Source organism: Poecilia mexicana, unplaced genomic scaffold (genome assembly GCF_051168715.1).
Source record: "Poecilia mexicana isolate PSO_F unplaced genomic scaffold, ASM5116871v1 scaffold_2, whole genome shotgun sequence".
NCBI classification, from domain to species: Eukaryota; Metazoa; Chordata; class Actinopteri; order Cyprinodontiformes; family Poeciliidae; genus Poecilia; species Poecilia mexicana.
Window position 1 is genome coordinate 57708211 of NW_028263371.1, and position 20915 is coordinate 57729125.

At 44.9% G+C, this 20915-nt stretch overlaps 1 protein-coding gene and 1 long non-coding RNA gene across 3 annotated transcripts; one reads left to right on the top strand and one right to left on the bottom strand.

The window, feature by feature from the left end:
- The first annotated feature begins 807 nt into the window (after nt 1–807).
- Nucleotides 808–2510, top strand: LOC148160991 (uncharacterized). 2 transcript variants are annotated; one of them, XR_015762412.1, is made up of 3 exons: nt 808–1113; nt 1460–1572; nt 2212–2510. It is a non-coding gene; the product is annotated as an uncharacterized LOC148160991 (long non-coding RNA). The 2 variants fall into 2 exon arrangements; XR_015762411.1 differs by lacking the exon at nt 808–1113 and having other exon boundaries at nt 1124–1572.
- Nucleotides 2511–5698: 3188 nt separating this feature from the next.
- LOC106910959 (actin-related protein 3-B) lies at nt 5699–19953 on the bottom strand. The gene is made up of 12 exons (XM_014977693.2): nt 19770–19953; nt 16894–16949; nt 16635–16759; nt 16101–16211; nt 15927–16022; nt 15744–15851; nt 15037–15180; nt 14600–14773; nt 14413–14505; nt 14210–14335; nt 14008–14091; nt 5699–6279 (listed from the first exon to the last, which is right to left on the bottom strand). Exons 1-12 carry the CDS (start codon nt 19811–19813, stop codon nt 6184–6186), a joined length of 1257 nt encoding a protein of 418 aa, XP_014833179.1. The 5' UTR covers nt 19814–19953; the 3' UTR covers nt 5699–6183.
- Nucleotides 19954–20915: the final 962 nt, after the last annotated feature.

The window sequence follows — 20915 nt, forward strand, 5'->3', positions numbered from 1 at the left end:
GGACTGACTAGTATATATTCCATTGAGGGAAAGTAACTTTAACATTAAATAGACCTTTCTCAACAGGCGGCAGACTTTCTCAGTCTATAATCAGATATTTAAGCCCCCCCCCCCATAGCTCTGCGCCTGCCCAGATTGCACATGATGGCAATTCAACATTGAATTAACATCTTTTGCCAACAAGCCAAAAGCGAAGTGGCTGTGTGTTTGGGACATCCCACTCATGTAAATGGTGGGGGTGGACCGCTCCACTCCTTGTAGTAAGTTGTAGATGTTTTTGTGTCAATATATCACACTCAAATGGTCAGTAGGACTTTTTTATGAAAAAGAAAGAAAATGTACAGAAATGAATCTTCACCCACTATCCTTTACAGAGGTTAATTTAGAATGTAATACCCCCACTCACTAATAAAATGCTCTGATGAGGAGGAGAGGAGGGGAAGGGGTGTGGCAAAACAGCTGACATTGATTCAACATTGATCAGTCGTTGATCAGACATTAGCATTTCATTCATTAGATTTCAACCACAAAACAACATTGACTCAATGACACAGTTTCAACATCGGTTACTTGGCTGGAGGTGGATGGTTGTTTGATGGTTGATCAACCGTCAGTTGTTGACCTCAACCAAAAATCAACCATTCTGATTATAATTCAACGTTTATTTACCGTTGTGTGCAATCTGGGCAGTTTGTTGCAGCCCTCATCACCTCCTCATCTCCCCCTACTCCCTCCCAAACCTCCCCCACCCAGATGCTCCTCCCAACCTTCTCCTCTTTACCCCCACTCATCCCTTCTTCCCTCCCCCTCCTTGAGCTCTGGGTCAGAACATTTTATTACTAGGTGGGGGTTAATCATGTTTCAAATTAAGCACTACATGTTGAGAACAGTGGGTTGTGATTCCTTTCTGTACATTTTCTTACTTGTCTGTAAATATTATTACTGACTGTGCATAATGTGTTGACACAAAAACATCTACAAGTCTGTACTAGGAGTTGTACAGTCCACCTCCCCAATTTTACACTTGTGGTTTGTCCCAACCAAAAAGCCACTTTGCTGCTGGCTTGTTTGCTACCGGCTTCTGAATTGAATTCTCCGCTGAGCACTTTTATGGTAAGTTTTTCAATATTACTTTGATCTTAAATGTGTTTATTGAAAAATAAGGGCATTGTTTTGTGCCCATAGTAATCCTGGTTATCTTGGGGCAAAACGGATATTTTTAATAATTGAGGTCATGTCTCCTTTTGTATTATTTTCATCCTACCCACCACTCCAGGCCTAAGTATGAAATCCTGCGAGATTTTGTGGGATTTGAGTTTTTAAAATAGGGCGGGGCCTATTGTTTGGTCTGGGAGAGCATGTGGTGGACAAGGAAGTGTAAGGCTGGCTGGTCCAGGTGGGCTTTAAATTGTTGTGATAGTAATCACTTGTTTTTAACTTTTTATTATGATATGCTTAGGGACGTGCTTAAATGAGCCTCTGTACCAGAACAGCTGAGTTGGATGATTACATGACCGTCTGCAGCCATCAAGAAGTGCAGAAGGTTGTTAATCATCCACAGATTGAATCCAGGTGAGGCAGAAGGGAAACATTTAACATGTAAGGCAGGTGAAACACTGAACTAAACCTGCTAATGACTGATTCAGTCTGTTGATTCTTGGATTGGTAACTGGTTAAATTGAACTGGACTATTGTTACTTGTGTGGGATCTTTATTAGCATATAGACACTTTTTAAGGAATTTAATCAACTTATTTGGAAATATTTGTAGTTGATGGAAGATTAAACCAGCTATTTGATGGAAGTTTATTCTGTATAAATTATAATTTTTCCAACTACACTATAAATCACCTTTTGTTCGATTTATTTGTCTCTGGTGTGTTAAATAAACCTGATCCTCCCTGAGTTTTATTGTTAGGTTTTCTGATAAACAGCCCTTTATTTTAAATATTGATTTAATATCAATATCATAAATCCTACACTATACTACAGCTTGATGGGTAAATGCAGTTGTATATGTAAACATTAAGATAAATATTAATGAAAGATTAAGATATTAATTTAACAGTGAGTGTACATGGGGAACTATATGGTTTGTATTTGTTCTCAGACCTGTAACCAGTTCACTGTTTAATCTTTCATTGTGTTTCAGAACTTTTCAAATGTTTATCATATTTCTAACCGGCACCTTCCTCACTTTAATTTTTTTCAGCTGTTGCTCTGCAGTTTGACCGAAAGCTGACTCTTGAGGACTGCAGTGAAACTGTCAAGAAGTGGCTTCATTATGCGCCAGAATGAGAGGAAGACATCACAAGGAATCAAAGTGACACCAACCAGAGTCAAACTGGGGTTACCACAACTTGTACTGTTTCCCTACTTCATGCAGTACAAAGCTTAACTTCATGGACTCTGTTCTTCTGTGGACAACATACTGTTGTTTTGACAGTCAAAAAGGAATCAAATATGTTTAAAGATCTGTCCCTCTTTTCTTAAATAAAATGTTAAATCAAACCCATGTTGTCATTTTTAAACTTTTGTACACAGTTTACCCATCATCTGCCAATAATACAGTGTTTAACACCAGTGAAGAAACTTTTAGTGGCATGTTATGATGTAGACCTATCAGACGTAAAATGTACATAAATCCTTAGCTTTCATTCAATATAAAAACAACCCAAATCTGCATGTACATCCACAGTCAAATGAGTGTTGAATCAACATTGATTCAATGTAGAATCAACACAAATATGCATGCAGATCCACGTTCAGATGATGGTTGACTCAACATTGATATAATGTAGAATCAACATTGATTCATAACTGATTCAATGTACCATCAACACAAATATGCATACAAGTTGACATACAGATGATGGTTGAATCAACATTGATATAATGTCAGTTATGGTTGAAACCCTAACGTTGATTCAACATACAAGTCACCGACCACTTTCAATGTTGTTTCAATGTCAGCGTTCAACGTTGATTCAATGTTTCTGGCTGACATTGATTCAATGTTGTTTCAATCATTCTGTGCTATCTGGGGTGGTACCGGCCCTGAGAGGAGGGGAGAGGGGGAACTCTAGAGGAAATCCAGAACCAGGACCTACAAGGACCGGGTTCTGGCAGAACTTTCACACTTTATTTGAATAAACTTTCAAACTTTTTCTGCCTTTGTTGGTTTTATCAATCTTCATCATCATCGAGTCTTCATCTGTCATCTTCATAAATTTTGCAGATGAGGGAGAACAAACAAAATGGCTGATGTCAGTGAAGCTATTGAAGCCTATAATAGCATCTCAGTGCTAAACTTGTAGCAGTTAACACTAATGTTAGCATCCATAGTAGGAGCTAATGCTAATGTTCACATCCAGAGTAGCAGCTAATGCTAATGTTAACATCCACAGTAGCAGCTAATGCTAATGTTAACATCCACAGTAGCAGCTAACGCTAATGTTAACATCCACAGTAGCAGCTAATGCTAATGTTAACATCCACAGTAGCAGCTAACGCTAATGTTAACATCCACAGTAGCAGCTAATGCTAATGTTAACATCCACAGTAGCAGCTAACGCTAATGTTAACATCCACAGTAGCAGCTAACGCTAATGTTAACATCCACAGTAGCAGCTAATGCTAATGTTAACATCCACAGTAGCAGCTAACGCTAACGTTAGCATACACAGTTCAGATGCATAGAATGTCCATGAATGATTCCAAAAACTCTGGAAAGTTGACTGGATAGAAAAACTGTTTGCTCCAAACTGATGCAGAACCTGAAGATGAAACCTGTAAATATCTGATGTTCGGCTCTGATGGATGTTTATTCAGTAGCTTAGCAGTAAAATGGGTTTTAAATTGAAGATGCTGAAGATGTAAATAAATGTTAATAAATTACTGACCCTGAATGATCCATGTGGTGAAGTTTATAATTCACCAAATGCTCCAGTTGCAACGCTGCTGTTTTTTTAGATCCTCTATAGTTTTTGGGTTTTATCAGAGCTGTGATGAAGTAGAGCCAGTTTAGCGGATCCAGAGGACTTGTGATCCGACATGAAGCCGTCCAGCGATGAACTCTCCGGCTAATCCAAGTAATTAATCAGCAGCTTTTTTACCAACCGGTCAGAATCACCAGAGGCCGGCGGGATTTAATTACCTCCGTCTCCACCGGGACGGATCACAGCGGGACGTTCTCTCTGAAGCAGAAACTGCTTCATACGAGCCGATAGAGAGACTTTATTCTGGATCATCATCACTGATGATGCAGAAACGGGGAATAATAATAAAGCAGAAATATTATTATTCATACAGGCAGAGATTATTTAGGTACTAATGTTTCTCTGATTCTTGAAAAAAATCCACTAAGCATGAACTCCTTTTATCAACAGATTCATAAAACATGTAAAGTTTTACTTTCAGTGCAGATTTTCAGAACAGAAAAATCCTGTTTGAGTCAGGAGAGACTTTTAGGCATTCGGGTCAGAACCCAAAGAAACTAAAGTTCACCAAAAACCTGAGAAATTCAAAAGTCACGTCAAAATAAAAGTGACATCCTGTCAGTGTCACTTTGACCTTTGACCTGTCAGCAACCAGCCAAATGGTGAAGGAGTCAGCACATCGGACCGGCGCCGTTAGCATCTGTTAGCGGATCATCAGCAGGACAAGGGACTGGAAGAGGAACCATGAGCAACATGGAGCAACTCGGAGCAACATGGAGCAACTTGGAGCAACATGGAGCAACTTGGAGCAACATGGAGCAACTTGGAGCAACATGGGGCAACTCGGAGTCCAAACATTGCTGTGAGGCAGCAGCAGCTGCTGGTTGTTGGATCAATCTGCTTCTTGGCACTAACTGTTTGTGGAGGGAAACAGAGAGGCTTACTGCGGTCCACAGCTCTCTTCTTTCTCTCTTGGATGATAAACTGGTGCAGAAATAATTACTGCGGGACTCGAGGCGGCCATAAAAACCAGCAGAAGCAACACCAGCCCAGTTCATTTACTGGAGCCTGCAAACGGCGCAGCAGACGACCAGATTCACGTTTCAGCAGACAGGCAGGAAGCCGCTGCAGAACGGCTGGCAGGGACCCGGAGGACTCAGATCCGGGGCCATGAAATCTATAAACACGATTCTTCTGGCCTGGACGATTTTCCAGGGATTTATGATTTTAGCATAAATAATTTTAAATGTCACTTTTTGTCATTTGTTGCCTTTAAAGGTTTATTTTGTCCTGAAAGATGGCCGATTCCCTTCCTGTCAGAAACTGGAGAATCTGCTGGGGTGTGAATACTTTTGGTCTTTAATGAACATTATTATTAATGTTTTACAGTGTACTGAACATCTTTTAGAACCAGAACCTGAATTATTGATGTGTAACCGAGCCGCTCTTCATCGCCGTCATGCGGAGTAAAGCCGAGCCGTCAGCGGCGCTGCCCATCCTCTTCCTCCTGATGAAGAGTTTCAATAAGCGTAGCTTTCAGCGGATCCATCTAGAAACACACATCCATCGCTACGGCAACCATCCTGCCGCTGCCGCCTCTCATCAGCCGATTAATGGACCTGATCCCCGACTGGGTCTCTGGTGTCCTTTGGTCCAGTCAGAACCAGTCAGAGTTCTGGTTCCTCGCTCTGCACATCAGGCGGCTCATTAATAACAAACAACATCCAGAACACCTGAGATGAAGAATTTCCAGACAGAAGCTCTTAGAACGGGTCGGCTTTATTGGAACGTTGCATTCATACAAACTGATCAGAACTTTACGTCTGAATTTATTAAAAGCTGCTGCAGGTTCTGCTTGGTACTGATACTGGCATCAATTCATGGACTGAAACATAGAAAACTTTAAGAAGCAAAACCAGAGTCTAAGCGGGTCAACAGAACCGGTTAGAACTGAGCTGGAGCAGAAAGAAGAAGCTGGGCAAAAACTCAACAATCTGTTGTACCTGTAGGGGAACGGAGCCTGAAGTCCAGATTATTATAAATATTGTTCCCAAAGGTCCAAAGAACCAGGAATACTCTCGGCTTACAAACGCTTTTCCCATTTCAGAAGAAAATACAAAAGAAACAGAAGAAAAATTCTGGATAAATTTCCCGGCTGATCCGTTTGGTCTCGTCTGAAAATCATGGAACCGGGCCTGACGGCGCCGCTCAGACCCTCACTGTCAGAACGCAGCGGGTCCAGCAGGTTAGGACATGACCCCAAACACGGGATTATGGCGGCAGATGCTCGGCCCGATCTCCTCGTAGTCCTTCTTGGTGTGGCAGACCTGGTAGAACTCGGGCTGAAGAGCAGAAGAAGAAGAAGTCAGCTGACCAGAAACTGTTACAGCTAACCCTAATGTTAGCACCCACGGTAGCAGCTAATGTTAAGTTGTAAGTAGCACACTGTGAGGTAACGGGAGGCGGGATGAGAACCGTTCATTCTGTTGTGAGAGGAGCGCATGTTGTTAGCTATGCTAATGGCCACCATTAAAGTGTGGATGCTAACATCAGTAGTGTGATTATTCAGTCAACATTGGTAGCAGAGGATGGCCTCTGCTGGAAATGACCAAGTTCCCCCACCGTTCGATGAGAAGACGTCTTACAAAAGTTGGAAAAATGAGATTGAAACCTGGAGGCTTGGTTTAGGGTTTGGGTTAGACGAAAAGAAGCAGGTCTCGAGAGAAAGCGGCTGGAAATCGCTGCGGAACATCTCGACAATACAGGAATGACCGTTCAGTTGAACAAGCTGGATTCAGTATTTTTAAAAGAAGAAAAGGATCGACAGTACGAAGCTTACACCGAGTTTGATCGGATCAACAGACGGGGCTAGTGATGGTCCGGTAACATGCGTCAACCCACAGACCAAAACCCGTGTCGGTGGTTTCAGCAAGTCACGTGACCGAAATGACATTAACGCGCCAAACTGTGTTTATAAGGAAGCAAATCTCTCAAAAGCATTTGCCAAATTATTGATCTTTTACGGAACAGCGTCAATATGGAGCAGCTTCAGAGGAAAGGTTTCCTCAGTGTGGGAACATTTTGATCTTATATTGGAAAATAAATGAGTTTTCATTTTGTCGTTTCATCCGGTTCTTGTCAGTTTCTACTTGATCTGAATCCAAATTCAGCTGAAACTGACTCTTAGTTTACTTTCATATCATGTTCTGCAGGTTAAGTGTCGCATATGTTTGACTAAACTGTCTTATTTAAATAAATCCACCTTTTAATGCTGAGGCATCATGAGGCATGAAGTCCCAGATAAACCCAGATATGCAGCCATTGTAGAGATTTTTTGGTATTATCATTTTATTACTACTACAGGTTTTGTTATTTGGTTTCAATGTAGAGTATTTATTTATGCTGTAAATGTAATGTTTACTTCATTTTTCTCTACAGCAGAAGTTTTCTCAAAAAAAGCATAACAGGCTACATTTAAAAATGTTATAAAAACTTTTAAAAAAAAATAAAAATCTGTGGAATAAAAACAGTCCAAGCATCCTCATTCAAACACATTCACTTAAATTTTCACTTTATGGTTCATGTTCAAATTTTTTTATTGACTGTATATCAAATATATTTTAAATTTAACTGAGGATATGACATAATACAACATATATTATAAAATAAAATACAAAGACTTAATTCTAATTGTATGGACTAGGTCATAAATTACTACGTTGCCTGTAGGAATTTTTAATGCGAAACGATACGACGCCTCATCAACCCATCACTAGACAGGGAGACACGTCCGTGATAGATTACATGATCGAATTTGGATGATACAACAAATTATGTAAGTTCAAAACGGAACTAGCAGACGCAGTGTTAGCATTAGACACCGCAGGCTAAACGTTAAAGACAGACTGCTCTTACCGTAACCTTTGACAACATGAAAACAATCTTCGGCGATAACATCTATTCGCCACAAGAGGGCGACTCAGCCTTTTTTTTTTACCAAATACACAGGAGTTCAAACTCGGAGCAAAGCCCAAGAACAGCTGCAGGGACTAATCCACTCGACAAATACGGGACAAAAACCGAATGTGGAGTATGCCAGAGGACTTATCACTGGGCAAAAGCCTGCCCCAATAAAAGAGAACATGTGAAGCTAACAAATGTTGAGGGATCAAAAGATGATGATGAGGAAAGTAACATTACGAATCCCCTCCGACAAACAGATCTTCATGGCAGAAGCTTTGGGATCTGCTGTGATTGACACTGCCTGTACAAGAACTGTGTGGTGAAAAATGGCTTGCAGATTATGTAAGTGGGCTGCCTCAGAGAGAATTAATAAAGATTAAAGATGAAAAGAGAGCAAGACCTTTCCGGTTTGGGGACGGAAAACTGGTGCAATCCACAAGAAAGGTGACTATTCCTGCAACAACAGGAGAAACTAGATGCCAAATTGAGACCGAAGTAGTTCCAGCAGATACACAGATGCTTTTGAGCAAAACATCACTGAAGAGACCGAGTGCAGTTTTGGACTTCGCTCAAGACAAAGCAATGTTGTTTGACCAACCTATAAAACTTGAACCGACATCTTCTGGACATTATTGTGTAAACTTCAGAACGGAAAGGATCAATAATGAAAGCCAGTTTGAAAAAGGGAGACACCAAATGGTGAAGATGAAATTCTCATTGTGACAGAAAACATAAAAGAGAAAAACACAGTACTGCTGAAACAATTTGGACATGCCTCAGCTGACAGACTACAGGAAACACTGATGATGAAAGCATTACAATCCTGAAGGAAGTTGTAAAAAACTGTGAAATATGTATCCGGTACAGTAGAGCGAAACCTAAACCTGCCGTGGGTTTACCCAGGGCTTCAACATATAATGAAACTGTAGCTGTGGAGCTACATGAGCTGCAGCCAGAACTGTGGTATCTACATGCTATCAATCATTTTACAAGATTCAGTGCAGGAAGCGTCATCACCACAAAACGACCCAGAGCTACTGGAGTTCACTGCTGGATGAGCGTTCATGGCCCACCATGCAGATTATTCAGTGACGATGGAGGTGAAATGAACAATGAAGAAGTAAGAACATTTTAACATTGAGGTTAAAACCACTGCAGGATACGGTCCATGGAGCAACGGCCTGCTGGAAAGACACAATCAGATTCTCACTGAAATGCTGCTCAAGGTAGAGAGACGACAAACGTGACTGGAAAATGGCAAAAAAACAGCATGAACATCATACACGGCTTCAGTCCTCATCAACTGGGTTATGGACCAAACCCAACCCTGCCTTCAGTTCTAACTGACAGACCTCCAGCATTGGAAACGGATGGGTGATGGGTCACCACACTGCAACACTGCAAGGCAAGAGAAAAGCCTCTGCAGAGGCTGGAGGTTCTGAGAGGATCCAAAGAGCCTCGGAAAACACAGATAAGCAACAGGAGACAACGTCTGTTAGAAACTGTCAGAGTGGAAAGGGCCAGGTGTGGCTACTGGCCAAGACGGTGCAGCAATGTTCATCAGGCAAACATGAGTCAGAGTACAGCGTCTCAAACACGAGGAACTGGAAGAAACTGAAAAAGAAAATGCAGTTAAAACAGATTAACATTTTTTAAAGACACCAGCAGCGGGACCTGATGAAGAACACGATTTTGAAAGCAAACATGAGGAGGAGATGGCAAACCCTCCTGTGATCCAGCCCAACCTGAAGAGGGCGCTCTCCCACTGACACACAACAACTGGAAGTGAAGGAATGAAACTGAAAGCTGGACAAGGAGTTAAATACACAGACAAACAAACAGGTCAAAAATATTCTGGAAAAATAAGCAGTTGGGCCGGAAAAGCCAGAGAGAAACAGAAACTGGTACAACATGAATACACCGAGCCAGAGGAAACCGCTGGACCCACAGCTGACCTGGGACAGTAAGCAACCTGGAAGTGGTGGAACATGTCAAGACAAACACTGACAACACAGGTGAAATATTAGTGGTGAACGAGGGTATTTTCTCACTCGCTAAACCAGAGGTTCCCAAACTGTGGGGCGCGCCCCCTAGGGGGGGCGCCGTGCCATTGCAGGGGAGGAGGTGGGCGGGAAGCCGTCTGGATGGATGGAAAGAAAAAAACATGAAGCTGTCTGCGCTGGGTTTTTACCTTAGAATGGCCAACTCTCTGTTATTCCTCTGTCTTCCACACTTCCCATATCTGTGTCCTCTGTCACTTTTATCAGCAGTTAAAACTGTTTAATCCGTTGTTAACTTGTTGTAACCTGTTTTTCCGAGCCGCCTGGGTTTCCACCTGTGAAGGAGACCTGCTGCTGCTACAGGTGAGTTAGAATCATGGCAGCAAAACGCAAAGAACTTTTCACAGTTTTTCCCCCAAACTAACCGACTGTTGAGTGAAGCTGCTGGATGCAGGTAATGTTAGCTAACAGATGACTAGCTAATATCAATACAGCACCTTAAGCTAGTTAACTAGTAGCCTGTAGGCTACTGGTGGTGTTGTCTGTGTCCAGCTACGATTCATTTTGCCCCCAAAAAAGTTGATTCCCCCCCTTGTTAGTCTGCAGCCGGGGCTGAGAGTCTCTAAGAATCCGCCCCCCCACTTCGCTCACACACATCGTTCAACCAGACAGCCATTTGTAAGCCACAGGGGGGCCCAGGAGAAAAAGTTTGGGAACCACTGCGCTAAACAAACTGAACTTGACAACTGGAAAAGAAACAATGTATTTGAGGAGGAAAAAGATGAAGGTCAGAAATGCATAAGGAGGAGGTGGGTGTGGCACAGCGCCCAGACTGCAGTAGCTATTATTATATTAAAAATCTATATTCCTCTGAATCTCTAAACATGGTCACAGGAGGGTGAAAGAAACCATGCAGAAGTTGAGAGGAACTGCATCAAACGTTGATCCAGCAGTCTTCTACTGGCAAGACGATATCTGGGAGGTGACAGGAGTCCTTGCCTGCCATCTAGATGCAGGATTCCCACTGGTATTTAGAAAAAAAACATTCCATGGCTTTTCCATGACTCTCCATGACCTTCGGTATCATTTTCCATGACCCACAAACAACAGGTTCAGAATTGTATGACTGACAGACCTAAAGCCACCAAGTTGAACTACAGCAAACATGTGAAAAAGCAGGCAGATGGGGAGGAAGTACAAATGACAGAAATGTGGATATGAATCCCAACAGACTGGCGCGAACTGAAAAGTGTCAATATAATAACTGAGGAATCATATGATGATAGTGTCATAAACAAAAACATATTACAGTAATGCAAACACAAGACTGTACATATGCAGAACTAACTGCTTCTATAAAAGTTCAGAACAGAGTGCAACACCTTCCATCAGAAGCTAATTCAATGATAAATAAATATAGATTTTTAATATAATAATAGCTACTGCAGTGTGTGCAGAGCATTACAGAAACAAAAAACTGAGAACTGGCTCTTTACTATCGTTCACAGTAAAGAATCGTTCAGAGGAATCGGTTCGTTCCTGAATGTTGCATTACTATATTGCAGAATTTAGTCGCAGTATTGTCTGTGCAACACAGGGCCGGACTCAGGAGGGCGTGGGTCCCTGGGCCTGAGCCACTGTGGGGCCTCTACCGTAATCGGCCACCGTTTCCTTTTGCTCTGCCAAGATGGAGGGTTAACCAGGTCAACTCTCTATTTGCATGGTTTACAACAGTCACACCAACTTAGTTACTTTTTCACTATATTTTGCACAAACAAAACAAATCAGCAAGTCAGGTCTTTTAAAGATCGGCCAGAAAACTGCAATCAGTGCGCCGCTGCTTTCTTTTTGATCTGTCTGCAGAACGGTTGATTACTGTAATCAGTGTACATTTAGTGGTTATTAAAGAAATACTGGAACATCTTGAACATGTCTACATATTTGAGAGAACATGCCTAAGGAAGGAAAACTTGACAATGTTCTCTATTCATTCTCCATGTACTGTATTTATTTATCCTTCATCTTTTTTATCTGTCTCCCTTTCTCCTTTCAATTTTTATCAACTGAATCATTCTCTGTAATTATCAGGTTTATTTCCACCAAGCTCAGACAGTCAGGCTGAGTATTCCCCCTCTTACAGTCAAACCTGGTCAAAACTTTTACTTTAGGACTGGATTTTATCTGCAGGTCAGGGCAGGGCATGACACACTCGAGCTAATTTGTACGCTTTGATCTTCGGCAGCAGCAGTAGGACAGTTCCTCCCGCTGCTGCTAGCTGGAGGCTAATGGTGCGTTCACACCAAACGCGTTTTGAGCGTCAGGCGCATCTGGTTTACATTCAAAGTCTAACGCGCCGCACCAGCCCTCGACGCGCCTCCACGTAGACTTTGAATGTAAATCAGACGCGCCTGACGCTCAAAACGCAGAGAGGGACGGTGGTTCTGTTCCATGTCCAATATGACTTTATAAAACCCAGTTAGCTTAGATATGTTCGTTATCACCTCCCTGTCCCGCTCATGTCTTTCTTTCCTGCGTCCCGCTGTCATACTTTCTGTCGTCCGCCATGTGAGAAAGGACTCCCTGATGCTCATCGCTTATTACCGGCGATTAGCCAGACATCTTCTCCCGCTCTGAGACAAACTGCGCATGTCTCAGAGCGCCGCCTGCGAGGCTGACAGTAGAAACATGTAATTAGTAAATCACGTTATGGCTTGGATTTGAATCGGTATGTTTTACATCCAGTGAAAACAAAGTTGTTGTTCTGGACAATATGCTGGCAGTTTAGTGACATTTCCACAGTTGTGGTGTAGAAATAAAATCCAGAGTCCTCAATGGTTGAGACGAGAACCACAGAAACACGCACCACACAGAGAAAAACATCATTTTATGCCCTTATTTGCAAATTCTATGACTTTTGATGACTGGAAATGAAATTTCATGTCTTTCCAGGCTTTCCATGACTGGTTTGAACCCTGTAGATGATTTTGTATGGGGTGGCTCAGACGTGTTATCCCCAAACTGAAAGCTGCTTTTCAAGAACAGAACAGCTTCAGCTCCTTTGGGATGGAAGCTCTTTCTCTGCAGATTGAAACCAGAGTACAGCACTCATTAAAAACCTACAGCCTGTTCCTGTGGACCCCATCAGAGCACCACAGCAGGACGCTCCATTAACAGACACAGAGATGGATATGTTAAAATCCAAGATTGGACAGATTCTGTGGGTAGCAAGACAGAGCAGATGTGACAGAGTGGACATTAGAGATGATTGCACCCCTCTCCTTTTCCTTACTTTATTTAAAGATGTTGACTATAGTCTTAAAGCTGCACTTCTGCTCGAGCTGGGAGTTGCATTGGACTGCAGTTGCAGCAGTTCGCCACCAGTGGGCAAATGGAGCACAGGTTTTTCTGCATGTTCTCCCTCCGGTTCTCTGCTTCCTCCCACAGTCCAGAAACATGACTGTCAGGTTACCTGGTCTCTCTAAACTCTCCCTGGGTCTGTGTGTGTTCATGGTTGTTTGTCTCTGTGTTGCCCTGCGACCTGTCCAGGTGACCTGTGACCCCACCTCCTGCCCAAAGCATTTGCTGGAGACACCAGTACCTCCTAGGAACAAGGTGGAAGAAAACGGATGGATGGATGTGTAACGGACAACCATTCCCTCCTTGATGCTGTCAAATCTATAAAACGTGTAACTGAAAAGAGACTTCGTCTTGGATTCAAGAAGTTATATGGACATCTACCAAAGACCAACTTGCTAACTAATAAAAGTGGGGGCATCTGCCCTGGACTGCTGAGAGCCCTAAGTGAAGCGAAATGTCAACTTAAAGATTAAAACACAACAAAAACACTACTGTTCCAACGGAGCTAAAATAAGTAAAGTTAAAATGCTGCTACTGAATGTTGTTCTTTAAAGGCAGAGGGGAGATTGTTAAGTTGTAAGTAGCACTGTGAGGTAACGGGAGGCGGGGTGAGAACCGTTCATTCTGTTGTGAGAGGAGCGCATGTTGTTAGCTATGCTAATAGCCACCATTAAAGTGTGGATGCTAACATCAGTAGTGTGATTATTCAGTCAACAGCTAACGCTAATGTTAGCGTCTGCAGATGCTTACCGTCGATGCCAGCATGGATCCTCCGAACCACACGGCGTATCTCTGCATGTGATGAGTGACGACCTGAACATCGATTGGTTTGGGCTGCAGAGAGAACAGAACCAGGCTGATTAATGGAAACAGAACCGGGAAGCAAAGCCTGGAAAGCTGAACAGATCTACTGTAAAACGAGGCGTGGGAACTTTGTGGCGGCGTTTCCCACCTTGAGCTTTCCTCCGCTCAGCTCCTCGCTCAGCTTCAGCCGGGCGTCCACCGTCCTCTTCAGGTCTCTCTGCAGCCGCCGCCCAAAGTCCCTGAACATGGTGGAGCCTCCGGACAGAACCACATTCTGAGGACGGAGGAACATTTGGGTTATGTACCCGCAGAACCTGACCAGGGCGGGCCAGACAGGGACGTCGCGGTTACCTTGTAGAGCGGACGGCGAACATCAATGGGACAGTTCTGGATGACCTCGTCCACGACCTCTGAGATGGGCTGGGTGAAGTCCGGGTTGGCGAACTGGGACCAGAGACAGTGGGTCAGAAGGTTCTGACAGTCAGGTCGGATCATCCTAATGCAGTCAGCCGGACCCGCTGCGTCGCTGCAGACTGACCTCTGGGTGGAAGAAGATCTCCGGGCCCAGGAAGCGCTCGTAGCCCACGTCGATGGTGAACTCCTTCTTGCTGACGGCGTTGACCCCGGTGTACTGCTTGATCCATTTGGACCCGTCCGAGTCGTACTTACTGAACTCTTTGACCAGGTCCGGACACACGTAGCTGAACCGCTCCTGAGAGGGAACATCAGAGGGAACCGGAGCTCTGGTGGGTCTAAAGTCTTTGACCGACTTCAGTTGTGGATTTCTACCTGAAGCTGCTTCATCAGCTGATGTTCATGTCCAACTAAAACCAGTTACAGACCAACAGCACCACCTGGTGGCCACATGAGGAACAGCAGACGCTGCTCTAGCTTGATGTCAAACATCCAGATTGATCTAATCAACCTTCAGTGATGTTTAGGTTAACATTAATGTCCGTCCAGCTGAAGACTCACCTTGACCGCCTTGGCCGTCTCCAGGGACTGCTCCGGGGGGACGCCCACCTCCCTGTCCCTCAGCAGCTGCTGGGTGAAGTAGGTGATGTCTCTGCCTGCGATGGGGATGTGCTTGATGCAGCTGCCGATCACGTAGCCTTCAGCCTGGGACAGAGAAAAGAGGGGACAGCAGGGGACGGAAAGACAGATGGGTTGTGGGAGACAGATGAGGACAAATGATCAGGAAATTGGCTCTTAAATATCAGGTTCTTGTTCGTTCATTTTTGAAGTGATTTAGTTTGTAAAGTTTCCATCTGGACTGTTTTCATGTTTCCAATAAATTCAGTTTTAATATTTTAATTTGAATAAAAATGTGATTACAGCAGATTTAAAAACATCTCTGATGCTGAACTGGAGATCCCTCAGAGAAACTGATGAACCCAACTCAGCGGTTCTGCTGGTTCGATGTTTAGAAAACTGCTGAATCATCAGTAAAGCAGAGCTGGGCAATAAATGAGCCATCAGGTCGACCTGCAATGAGCCACAGCGACCACCAGGTGGCGGCAGCACGCCACCACACATGCAGGAGAACCAGAAGCTGCTTCCTGAGTCTGGAGCTGGTTTGGACCTCCAGGCCACCATACAGAAACACCTGCATGTCCAACAGGGTGTCCCCATGGAGGACAGGAGGGACGTCGGGGGACAGGGTGTCCCCATGGAGGACTCACCACAGGAATGACGTGAGTGACCCCGTCTCCGCTGTCGATGACGGTTCCGGTCAGGGTCCGCTCTCCAACCTGCCTGGAAGTCCAGGAGGCTGCCAGCGCCAAAACCGCCTGCAAGACACACGGAGGGGATCAGAACCATGAAACAGAACCAGGAGCAGCCGGATCAGAACCAGAACCTCTGACCTGCACGGCGATGTAGAGACCCGGGACGTTGAAGGACTCGAACATGATCTCGGCCGTGTATTCCCGGTTCTCCGGCGTGTTTAGAGGAGGTTCCGTCTGCAAACAGGAAACCGGGTCAGACCCGCCAGGCCGGCCGTGAACCGGGCCGGGTCGGGTAGACTGTCCAGAACTCACCAGCAGGAAGTAGTGGTCCTCCGGCTCGGCCCGTAGGTACTTGAAGATGACCTGCTCCATGAAGCGCTCCATCAGGTCCCAGTCCTCCACGATCCCGTGGCGGATCGGCCACTAGGGCAGGAGAGGTCAGAGGTCAGCAATAGGACAGCACAGTCCAGAACCCAGCAGAACCTCCTGGCCCAGAGACCAGATGGACCAGCCAGGAGGTCCAACAGAACCAATCTAGCTCACAGCATCAGCAGAATTCTGGATGGAGGATCAGACCCTGACCAAATTGATGACCCTCACTCTGTTTGGACCGCCAGAACCCGTCCTGTCTACCACAACCACCACTCACATGGGCCGCAGACAACTGAACCGGTCCAGTCGAGCAGCAGCTGAACCGGTCCAGTTGGGTAAAGTGTAAAGTAGTTTGCCGCTAAGCGCTGTATAAATCAATCAAATCGGACGGTCCTCTGCTGAGTCACTATGGCGTCCTGACTCTGACCCTCTGAGGTTCTGCTCAAACCTGACCTCTGACCTCTGATCTCCTACCTTGGTGGAGTACGTGGGTTTGTCCACAGCTTCATCACCGATGTAGAAGTCCAGGTCATCCACTCCCTTCATCATCCTCCGCTGGGCCTGATCGCCCACCTTCGCCGACTCCTTGATGGCGATGCCTGAAGATACAAGAAGTGTTAGGAGGAAGACTTCCTGTCCGTAGATTGAGGACTTCCTGTCCGCAGATGGAGGACTTCCTGTCCGCAGATGGAGGACTTCCTGTCCGCAGATGGAGGACTTCCTTTCTACTCACATGAGGGAACGATGAACTGCGGCTCGGTGTTTCCTGCGTAGCCCAGCTTGGTGTAACTGAGAGAAGAAAACAGTCCAGTTACTGTAAGGACCCGACCCAGAGGTTCTGATCGGCCCGGTTATTTTAATCTGCTGATGGTTCTGGTTGGGCTCCAACAGGAAGTCAATGTTATCCATGTTGTTTCAGGTTCTGGACAGCAGGAAGTTTTTATCAGAACCTGGCAGTAGTTCTGGAGAACCTTCACTCCAAGCACAGCATTTACGTCAAGCTGAGTTCTGGACTTTGACTAGGCCATTCTGTTGAAGATCTGCTGTGTTTAGCCCAAGCTCCACATCACCACACCTCCACCACCGTGCTTTCCTGTTGGGTCCAAATGTCCACTGGTCTGTCTGACCCAACAGAACCCGTCCAGGTCCAAACAGCAGCTCCAACAATACAGGATGTGATCCAATAAACTGATCAAAGCACTTCCTGTTTACAGACAAACATGTGGAACCCGAGGAAGGGCTCCTGAACCGGGCCAGAACAGAACCTAACATGATGCTGGTTTATTCTACTGGTGTCCTTCATCATCATCACCACCACAGCGCCGCCTCTAACCGTCAGAACATTTCCCTGGTTCTGCTGCGACCCGTCTGACCCGGCTCATTCCAAAGAACAGTTCCAGCATGTCGGCCGCAACCTGCCGCGACACGCCGCAAATATGCAGAGCACCAGCCGGGGAGCCCAATCCGCAGCGCGGTTCTGATCCGGGTCGGCACCGAACAGAGGTCCTCTCTGCTGCGGCGTCACCATGACGACCCGTCCCGCCGAACCCAGAAATTCTCACCTTGTGGACCATAGACATATGAGCAGACCCCGCACTGGCTGCTCACACGGCGGCCATCTTGGAGAGGTCGCCCTCCTACTTGGCTAAACCAAAACAGCAGCAGAAGCTTCAGTACCGCCGGATATTTTTGTTCAGATCGACGGACTATTGACGTGAGATCTCGGGGGATAAAGTTTCACAAGTAAGATGGACATATTACCATTTATATTTTGTGAATATAATATTACTAAACTCTATTTATATCCACCGGCAAAATGCCAGCTAATATTAGCTATACGATAGCTCGTAGTGCTCGGTGTAATACCAGGTTCAGCCCCCTATGAAGGCGAACCGAGACTTAGTAAATCTTAAAAAGTTTTAATTATTCCCTAACACTGATTTAGATTATGCAACACAAGGTGGCAAAGACTGTTATTTATGTGTTATTCTTTCACTCTGTCTAAAGTAAGATGGCTCCTGTTTTAGTTTTGAAGGTTTCATAGAGACACGATGTGAGGAAGAAGAGGGACGGATTCACTGCACGGATGAATCTCAGCTTCTGAATCTCTTAAGCTACAGCTCCTCGGCTGGAAAACATGAATGAAACCTACACAGATATTATGTATAGAACCATGTTCATCATTATTTAATCATCTTTGTTTCTCTATGATTGTATTATTTTGTGTTTATTTATATAAATATGTATTGATATTACTAAATAATATATTTTTAAAATGATGACTGTATGCTTTGTACACAATACATCAATATCAAAATATTCTATTCCAAATCTATTCTGTTTTCGCCATGAAGAATAAATATGCTCAACCATGCATCAGTCAGTTCAAAAATACTTAAAAAATAACTTTCTTGTAAATGTAGCTATGATAGCTGTTTTAATAAGGTTTACAGCAAAAAAATCTTGAAAATCTGTTTAGTATTTAACGAGTTATGATCGATTAAATGCCCTGATACGTCACTGCGCCTGTCAAACATAACGCTGAGTGGAGTGGTGGACCGCTCCAAGATGGCCGCCCTAAATCTCGTCAGCTACAATAGGCATGAGCGGCCATGAGGCGCCTATTCTTTATTTATGTCTATGTTGTGGACAGCAACAGCCGATGACATCATCAGAACCTCCTGGTTCCGAGCTCATCAGCAGAAACCGGGCCTGTGCTGGGTCTCACAGGAGGTCGGGCGTCGGTCAGTCCGTCCGCCAGTCCGTCTCCTAGGAGACGCGATCGCTCCTCCAGGTTCTGTCTCTCAGCGTTTTTTGGCCTCTGGCACTTTTCTCTGTTTGTTGCACAAACCGAAACATTTCAGAACCGACTGAACATCAGGTCCGTTGACCGAGTCCGGGCAAACACTTAGGAGGCCGTTGGCCCATGAGGTTCTGCTGGACCGGACCGCAAGTCATCGACAATGCAAAGTCCAGAAAAATAACTGAAAATCATCCAGAAACCCAACTGATCAGAACCAACTTAAAACCCAACAGATCTACTATCCAGGACCACCTTAAAGGAGAACAAGGATGGCCCAAGATTTTTGCACAGTACTGCATCAGCTCTAACCGAACCAGAACCTCTTTTTCTGGCTGCAGACTGGTTTGCAGCCAGAGGGAAGTATCTCCACAAGATTCGGATCCAAATGTCCAGAACCAGAACCATCCCGTCTGCAGAGCAGCAGGATGAACCCACTGTCAGAACCAGAATACCGGGTCCTGTACTGTCCCGGTGTAATAACGGGGTTCTGGTGCCGAGTTACAACCATATATGGACTAAAAAGGCTGAATGAGGAAGTGTAGGCTGTGTAGGAAGTTGCACCGCGCATGCGTAGCTGAACAGATTTACAATGTTTGGTTTAACTGAGAAATTAGAGCAGCAATCGCGTCAACCTGGAGGAAACCGACCCGTAATAACTAAAGCAGTTCTGGTTGGTTCCATTTGTTCACCAGGTTAGAACCAGCGTACAGAACCAGGGCTGTCAGTCAAAGTTCGGTAAACAGAACTCCCGGACCCCCGGACTTAGCCCCGCTCTGCCGCTCCGTTCCCCGGCTCCAAATGCTTACCCCGTCCCGCAGTCCACCACACACGCCGGTAGCCGTCCAGCCATCTCTGCCCGGGTCTCTGCTGAAGCGCTGCTTGCTGCTGGAGGCTGGAGGACAGGCGGAACCCTGCTGAGCCCGCACACAACCGTTTCCTCTTCCGCGCTCGGTTTCTGGCAGCCAGGGAGAGGCAAGATGGCGGAGGCCGGGCGGAGGCGGGGCGGCTGTCACTCAGCGGGGTCCGCTCCTCTGCAGCCAGCCGGCAGCTCGAACGGCCCGAGGGCAGGCGGCGTCACCCAAGCGATTCAGGTTCGCTGTTTGGTTCAAATCCCGGAGGTTCCTAAAAACGAAACTCTTAAGCTTTTAAACAAACCAACGCAAATAGTTTCTGAGTTTCCTTAAATGTTGAAGAATTATGGTTTGGATGTAAAGTCATGTTTGAGTTAATTGAATAAGTCTGGTGTGGATAGGCCCTTAAGCAGTTAGTTCCTGACATTTTACCTTTGCTGCATCTCTTCCCTGTCTCTCTGTCAGCTCAATTTCTGTTTGATTATTGTGAATAAAGCCACTCTAGTGTCACTAAATTTCATTCATTAACAGAACAAACTTACCATAGAAGATGCTAATTTGTAAATAAGTTGGAAGGGTTTTTTTGTTAACTTATCTGAAATCAGGTTAAATAAATCCAGTGAAACAAAGGAAGGTGTCTTGTGCCTTTTTTCAGGATGGATTTTGACAAAACTGGAGAAACTGAACATTTCTGATGCAGGAATGGAGCCGCGCCCAAACGTGGCTCACCAGCGTTTCCATGTTTTCATCCTGCTGGATCCCAGTGGGAGGAGTTAGTGCAGCTCCTCTAAAATCAGGACATTTTCTGTATTATGAAGCTCTTCTGTCTCCTCCTCTGCCCTGAGGGATACCCTAAGAATCCATCTGGGGTCACTTATATTTTATCTTGTAGAAACAAATTTTACTCACTGAGTAAAGCTGTTTGCAGTTCTTTGTTTTGTTTAGTGTCTTGTGAAGGAACAAGTTGATAACAGAACACTGTCCTCAATGCGGGTGATTTGAGAGGAAACAGAAAGTGGGAAGTGCAAATAAACCTACAACTCTTATGTTTTACATGTCATATTGAGCTGGACTTCAGGTTGGTTATTTGTTGTTTTCCGT